General features: G+C 38.5%; 1 protein-coding gene across 1 annotated transcript; it reads left to right on the top strand.

Annotated features, from left to right (window-relative positions):
* Positions 1-5141: 5141 nt before the first annotated feature.
* Positions 5142-6603, top strand: LOC119884068 (A disintegrin and metalloproteinase with thrombospondin motifs 3-like; the record flags this gene model as incomplete). The annotated part of the gene is made up of 2 exons (XM_038694534.1): positions 5142-5279; positions 6467-6603. Coding segments are annotated over exons 1-2 (274 nt in total), but the record flags the coding sequence as incomplete, so codon positions are not given.
* Positions 6604-8416: the final 1813 nt, after the last annotated feature.

Raw genomic sequence — 8416 nt, 5'->3', positions numbered from 1 at the left:
ACTACTAGCAAAGAAAAGGCGCAGGCACGTACCTTCTTTGTTTGAATTACCTGTTGCCATGGTTAGGGAACTTTTGTCAGATGTGACTTATTGAAAGATGTCATTAAGTAGTGTCAGATGCTACTGAGGCACGCAGTGTTAATCCGATGGGGAGAATGGGGCAAGCTGAGTCTTTAATCAAGACAAGCCACCCCTTGTCTCTAAGTAACCAGACATCAAATTAATTATGTGACAATAGATCCAGGAGGAGTAGATATGTGCGACGTTAACAATCTGGTCTAATTTCTTTCAGTATGTTTATCTGCATACACCTCATTTTTTATGTTTTATAAAGCTCTACATGAGCTTTGTAATGAAAATGTAGATCATTTGAACACAAAGTGCATCCTAATAATATTAGGCTCAAAATATCTTTGGACAATCTTTGTAGTAACCAAAGAAGAGTCAGAGGGGACTTAAGACTTAGATATTTAAACAGCAGCAAATATATCAGAAGACAGGCAGGGTGATATTGAAGAGACACACTGAGGAAACCAACAAAGAGGAGTCGTGAACAAGATGTCAAACTCACTCACTCATACTTGACAGCCAGGTTCTAGGTCTATACTTGGTTCTTTGTTGTATGAAAGACAGTCTGTCACCATCTATGTAAGCGATATAGATAAGGTTAAAAACTCCACAAAATGAAACAGAATCCATTTTTCCATCAGAAAGTGTAATTTCCCATCTACAACAGGCCAAAGAGAAAGCACATGACTTTTTTAAAGCTTGTTTGTGTTTGAGAGACTGCCAATGCCTCAAGACGACAAAGATTCAACAAAATTCTTGGAGAGAAATCAGGGAGGCGTTGGGATGCAGCAGGGAGGAGGCTATGAAGGCATACTTAACCCTTAATCCATGCTTAGGTTCAGTTCCCCGGTAACTGTAACAAAGCACAAAGCAGTAGAGCTAATGCTATGACTTTCTTCACACTGATTTAGAGTAGCACTTAAATATAGACTCAAGTTTATGTTTCCCTTAAGTTTCCTGATATACTGCCTGTTTTATTTAACCAACAAGAAAAAAAACTAAAAAGTTATGAAACAAACCAAACCAGTAAAGTTCAGTTCATCCCAACATTAAGAATTTGTATTCTTCTTTGCATTTTATGTGAAAAACTAATTTAAGTATACAATGCAATATTATTAAAAACATTTGAGCATGAAAGTCCATTCTTGACCTTGGAAATAGTAGTTTGACAGAAAAAAGGCATATTTTTGCTGAACAGCACATTAAAGATATTGTAGTTCTGTGAATCCTATATGGTAGCTTTGCATGTTCAAAAGTTTAAAAAACAAAAATCTGTCTTAGACTGACTCTTCATGTAGGCCTTCATTTCAGCCTCTGTCTGAAACAAGCTGTAGATGCTCCTTTCTCTCCTGGCTCCCCCTCTCAAAGCCCACCGTCTTCTGATTGGCCAAAACCTGAAGCATGTTACCAGGCTGTTGTTGTCGGGTACAGACAGACTGAGCGTTGGTGTGCCGTTGCTGTGTGGAGCAAATGACCATATATGGAACACTGGCTACGTCTGGCTATGTATGTCGTAGAACGGAGCTGTTGGTAGTAAAAGCAGTTGTTCAAAACAGAGCGTTCAGAACAGGAGGAAATCTTAGGGATTTCTACTTTTGTCATGGGGCGCTGAGTGCGGGAGCTGAGGTATGGACCCAAAAGCAGACTGTAGGCGAGGTTGTTGCAGTTCGAATAAAGATTTATTGACACAAAGAACTAAACAGACTTACGCTGGGAGCACAGCGGCAGGAAGGAAAAATCCCAGAACAAAGTATAACCCATGAAGTAATCCAAAAATGCAGGGAAGGCACAGAACACTCAACACAGACAACGCAAGGACGTGACAAGGACTGAAGACAACTGAGGACAATATATACACTGGTAAGCGAGCAGGGAGGGAAGCACAGCTGAAATACATCGGGTAATCAACCACAGGGACAAAGTTAGACAAGGACACCAGGTACAGAGGATTACCAAAATAAAACAGGAAGTAAAGTTCACAGGAACACACAAGGACAGATCTACCAAAGTAAAACACAAAACATGGAAAGACCGCAAAATCAGGGCACGGACAGAGACGGGACCAAACAGGAGACAAGACTACACTAAAACATGGAGATATAAGACTAAGGACTAGGACACAGACCATAATGATAAAACACAGAAGTACACAGATCAGGAAAACACAAAAGCACAGGACTAAGAAAATAATGGCAAAAAACAGAAACACACAGGGAAAAAATACAACTCATAACAACTTTAACCAAATTTTTTGAAGCTTTGGCCATGTTTAACATGAACATCTAACATTGTAACATTATAGTCATAAAATGTGGAAAAGTATAAAAGGTCTCCTTTAAAATCCCATTTCTTCCCTACTTCAACTGGTGAGGGTTGATTTTAAATTTGTGTGCAGAATCGAGTCACTTCACTTATCTCATCTGAAATAATTATGAAAAAAAGAAACCATGCACGCTTTGTCTAGTATGTTTTTTATTTATTCATTTATTTTCTTATTACTTGAAAGAAATTGCATTCCAAAGCGTAATGCACATGACAGCAGCAGGGACAATTTCACAAGCTGATACTGCAGCTGCAATACCGCTTCAACACTTTCTACAAATAACAGAATAGGAATTTATGTTGGTTACATTGGAACCCACTGTATTGAATCCTCATCTGCAAGTATTTATTGATGCTCACTGTGTGTTAGGAAAACATGACCTCCCATTCAGAGCAAGGACAGTACAGGACATGTAGCAGTACTCAACCAACACATCAGGCTCTATCAAATCTTTTTTTGATCATTCAGGCTGTGCCATGTGTTGTAGGTCGGAGAACAACAAAGAAGACATCCTTATTAGTGGCTGAATCCAAAATGTGTTTTTTAATGATTAGAAAAAACTTTATAACACTATTAAACTCTTTGGTAATCTATACAATTTTTTTCACAACACACAGCATTCAACTTTCAAATAAGGAAATCCGTTTACTAGGTTTTAATGTTATATTATAGGGACGTATTTGCCAGTAGAGGCAGGTATTGAAAAGAACATAATCTCAAAATAACTGATGCATCAATGATTGCTAAAGCCCAAAAAGGCCACATGGAGTAAAAACTCACAAAAAGAGAAATGCCATCTTTCCTCCTATTCAAACAAGTTCTTTAACAGTTGCATTAATGATCCTGTAAATTCACATGACAAGCTAAGTTAGCGGGGTGTAATTACTTTTCAAAATAGAAAATGTTTGTTCTCTCAAACCCCCCAGCTGTAGATGTCCGTACTCTATATACATCAGTACATAAAACATCATACAAGGTTTGCAGAATAGTTTCTTCAGTTTGAAATTTTACCTAAAATCTATGTGAAGCACTTTTTCCATCAAAGCAGAACGAAACATCATTACATCCATTTGCTGATCATGGGAACTGTCGAGAAAGCGAAGCAATCTGTGAATGTGATCTATATAATTATGCAAGATCATGGACTCCATGGTAACTCAGTGATCTCAGTAACATAGCTATTACTCGCATGGCACTCACCCTAGTACCTGGACAGCTCCTACTGCTATCTGGCTGCTGACGCTTCAATGGAAAAGGGCACAGTTTAGCAGACGTTTTGTCCCCTCTGCAATGCCGCGCTAGTTGATAACACACCATATATTCTGTACAAATGTATTCATGTTGTATTATTACATAAATGTAGCTATGTTTAGAGGCACACATAATACACACAATTGTGGGAACAAATTCCCCATTTGGGGACAATAAAATTAATCTATCGATCTATGACCAGGTGGCGGTTACCAGAATTTGATTTCCACACGTGGATTCATGTTGTGCGCTGACCACCAAAATTCTCCACCTGTTTACTGCTTAGGCCTTTTGTTTTGTTCGTAATGAGTCAGTGTGAACCGGATCAGAAATAAAAGGCCCTAATGTATCAATTGTTTTCCCAACAAACTGAACCAAAGTGCAAAGTCATATCAGGAGCTTTGTCTGCACTGATTAAATATTAACAACAGATGTAGTGAGCGTTCCCATCGGGGTCGCAGTAATGACACCCTGCATCTGAAACTCTGTGGTGTTTCACACAGTTGCAAGCAGAACATCTGGCATGTCTATTATTAGTGCAGTACAACGTAGCCACTGGCAGGTAGAGCTCTTTGCAATGGAGAGTTTTGCTAGATGAAAATGGGTGTGTGCTTCAGTTCCTCAAGTGAACAGTTTTCTTTTTTTCAGTACTGATGACTGAAAGTGTCTGTCAACATATTTCTGTCATGCCATGGTAATACTAATCTACAGAGGAACAGGGATGCAGAATGTGGTCGGCTTATCAGTACCAGGCAATATCTGCTTATATACTGCATATTGGATATGTTTGTGGATGGTTGTGAATGAAATAGTGTCTTCTAGTTAAAAAGTGACATTTACAATCTTACGTCTGAATGGATGGTGGTAATCTCTACAGTACATATGTGCACTGGTAAACCCAAACAGTGTGACAAGGTTTCGAAGATCCACCTGCTGCATGAAATAACAAAGATTTGTGGAAATGTCATGCCAAACAAATGTAAAAATTGTGTGTAATTTTTTTATTAATAAATCACGACAGGTAAAGTGTCACAGTTACACTATTCAGTGGTGGACACAAAATATGATGCTGCTTCAATAAATATCTTTGTTGTTTGACTGAAAGAAATATCAACAATAAATATCATGAAATGTCAAGAAGGATGGAAATGAAATAAAGAAAGACCAGAGAAAAGGGAAGACAAGAATACTGATATTTACACATATAGCTCACATAGCCAATATAACTAACATTCCATACAATAACATACAACTATAAGATACTGTAAGATACTGCAATTGCTGTGGAATTTAACTAAATGTAAAGCATCTCACAAAATTAAAAAACTACTAAATAAACACTAAAGTAGATTATTTGAGTAAATATGTTCCACTTCTGGCCCCCAAAAGATAACACAATTTTGTATTATTTACCTAAAACTTATAGGGGATCTTGGGATCTTGATATTGAGCAGTTTTGTAATTGTTTGCTTGTCTCTCCGTATGGGAACAGATTAGGCATGGAGCACGACGGCCAAGGCAACCGCTGCGGGGACGAAACGGCGATGGGAAGCGTGATGGCTCCTCTGGTGCAGGCGGCCTTCCATCGATATCACTGGTCCATGTGCAGCGGACAAGAGCTGAAGAGATACATCCAGTGAGTTCATGTTCAAGTAGCTGAAGCTCATGACGTTTCTAAAGCACTGACGCTGGTGGATACACTCCAACATTTGAAATGTGTCTCTAACTAAAACAGCGTCACACGATCTGCAAACAGGACAATGAAAGAGCACAAAGAGTGCACAGATATCGAGTTTTTCACTCAGCTGTAAAATAATCAATTTCTGACCGGGAAAGGTCAGCAGAGCGGGACACCAAACAATGGCGTGTTAAAGAAGATGATAATGACCATGTACAATCATTCACCATAGCATGCTGTTTTTTTTTAGAGCAGCTCCAGGCTAAGTGGATCCATTGCAGAGAAAAATCAATCTATTGTATGAAAAGCGTTACTGTAGTATAATAATGTAGCATCATAAACGTAAAAGCTTTGGTTCTGAGAGCTCCAAATAGAAGCAATTTCTGAATGGAAACAGCATTTTTATTAAGAGAAGAAAGTCGAGATCAAGAGTAGCCAGTATGACTGTGCTGCGTGTTGAATTGATTGATTTAATTCTGTTGAAATTTGAAACGATTAGTTCATTAATCGATTAGTCGGCCTACAAAAAAATGCAGTTTTGATAATCAATTCATTGTTTAAGTAATTTTAAATCAAGAATAGCAGAAATAACATTCTGTGGTCCCAGCATCTCCAATGTGAGGATTTGCTGCTCGTCTCTGTTTTACAGAATTGTAAACTGAATGTCTTTATTTTTGGTTTCTGGTCAGACAGACAAATAAAGTATTTTATGTCACCTTGGGCATTTTGTAACATTTTACTCACTGATCAAACTGTTCTTCAATCTATTAATAGAGGAAACAATCTATGGACTAATCAATAATTGTTTGTTGCAGCTCTACTGACCAACAGATTATGGAGCGTGACAAGTCTGTGTTATTGTAATGATGGATTTAATGCTGTGGAATATACATAATATTGAATGTAACAGGTAAACATGGAGAAGCTTTTGAGTTTGAATTAACAGCAGAAAACGGTATCAACAGCGAATTTAAATGGGAGCAGATCAGAAAACAGGGAGACTTTCAACTAAATTATGATCACATAAACTTATAAAGCAGGGAAATTAGGGCTGATGGTTGGCTCTTCAGTTGAGGTGTCTTAATCAGGATGACAACATTGATCTCTGTTCAGTGTTTGACACCTCTTTTTTCCTTTCCTGACAGCACGTATGACTGTCTCTTGGATGACCCCTTTAAACATGATTGGCCGCAGCTTCCTGAACTTCCTGGCATCAACTACTCGATGGATGAGCAGTGTCGGTTCGACTTTGGTGTGGGCTATAAGATCTGCACTTCAGTGAGTACAGCCCTCAGGCTTCCATTTAGTGGATAAGTGCAAACTGCACAGTGTGTACCCTGCCCCAAAAATATGTCTGTAAGTGAAACTCAGCAGAGATAAAGGGAAAAGATAGAAACCATAGAAACTTAATGTGTCCTCAAAGAGCTGATAAAAATAAAATGTCATCCATATGACTAGCTTTAGATCTGGTGCTCGCAGGGCTCAGAAGTTCTGGGGAGCTTTTTGCAGAAAGACGTGTAGCGTTCTGAGAAACTATCAGGAGACTCATGTGAGCAGAATCAGATGCTAGTGAACTCTTCAAACAGAGATCTGCTTACTTTACAGCAGTCACAGCTGCTATATGGCTAGTTCTCCGCAGATGGCAGGGTGATAAACATTTTGTCATTATATTTTGTCATCAGTACAAATTTTCTTCTTCTTTAACTGGTCACAGCACCTTCATCTACACTGGCCTATAACCAATGTCATGTCACCGTTTTTTCCCCAAAGGGATAAGCTAATTAGACTGGTGATAGACCATAAATAAAAAGTTGACCTATCACACGGCAAAATATTGGAAAGGTAATATAAAAAAAGAAATGGCAGCACCTGATGAGAAATCGATTTGATGATGATTATGTCAGACCATGCGGAAAACATCACGCCCTTGCAACTAGACTTGTTTCTGTCATTTATTAACTTAAAAAAATCCCTACCTCTTACAGGGGATGAGTCATCTTGGATTTACATTTTTGGAGAAAATGTGTGTATGCTGTCAGGACTGTGCTGAGACCTTGGGGAGTTGTGGGTTGACATTTCTTTGAAAGCAGTTTTGATTTTGATGGACTCCTTGTTATCCTGCCCCACTTGGGATGATGACGTTTGATTTCAACATGTAAAAGAATCATTAGGTCACCTGTCTCCATCGGTTTCAGTAGTATAAGTTCCTCAGTTCATCGGAGCATTTCTGGCTCATAACTTTATTTTTTTATCTCAACGCAGCTGTTTCTTAGTCGAACACCTCTGATTAACCCACTGCCCAGCACCAAAGGGTAGACAGAGAAATTTAGGAACCAGCCATCCATCAGTGGCCATTACCTACCAGGCTTAGTGTTGGCTGAAACAAACCAGTCCTTGCTGACTATTGATTAGACCGCATCTATACAGAGATTTCCTGCAAGAAGAAAAAACATAATGTTTACTTGCAATATGTTTACCCTGTATAGACTCGCCTCCCATCCATCTAATGATGAGAAGGCCAGATTTCTTTTTTTTTTGTTTGTTTGTTTGTTTTTTTACAATCGATCGTCTAGACTCTAGACCTATAATGACAGCTTTAGTTTTTTTCCACAAGTCTGCTTGATTGTAGACACTGGTTCTGCATGTGATGGTCTGTGTGTCTGTAGCCCCCAAATCCTGCCTGAGAAAGATAACATTTGGTGATCATAAACATATATTTTAAGAAACACTAAATTTGTTTACTAAACTAAATGTTGATGTATTCTGAGGCTCCATTGGAGGGAGTGGTGTAGCAGCTTGATGCAGAGCTCAGGGTTGGTGAATGGAGATAAAAATAAGTGTTTATAAGACAATTCAGTGTGAAGAGAAAATGTGGAAGTGTGTCTATAAAACAGCATTTGTGCCAGACTAATCTGCCACAGTGCTCCATTCTGACCAGACAAAGATACTGGACTGTCGCTAACTGTTCTAACTATTGTCAGTTTACAGACATTTGTTTAAAACATGCAATATAAGTGAATTTAGGACAGTAAGCAAGTCATAATGTCTGTAATTTGACCAAGTTTGTTGCCCAACCCTAATCATAAATCTTTCCA

The sequence above is a fragment of the Micropterus salmoides genome, unplaced genomic scaffold (genome assembly GCF_014851395.1).
Source record: "Micropterus salmoides isolate LMB-PRFRI ecotype aquatic unplaced genomic scaffold, ASM1485139v1 Ms_hic_scaffold_3140, whole genome shotgun sequence".
In the NCBI taxonomy this organism is placed as follows: domain Eukaryota; kingdom Metazoa; phylum Chordata; class Actinopteri; order Centrarchiformes; family Centrarchidae; genus Micropterus; species Micropterus salmoides.
Note: the sequence above shows the minus strand (reverse complement) of the source record. Positions and strands in the feature narration are given on the sequence as shown.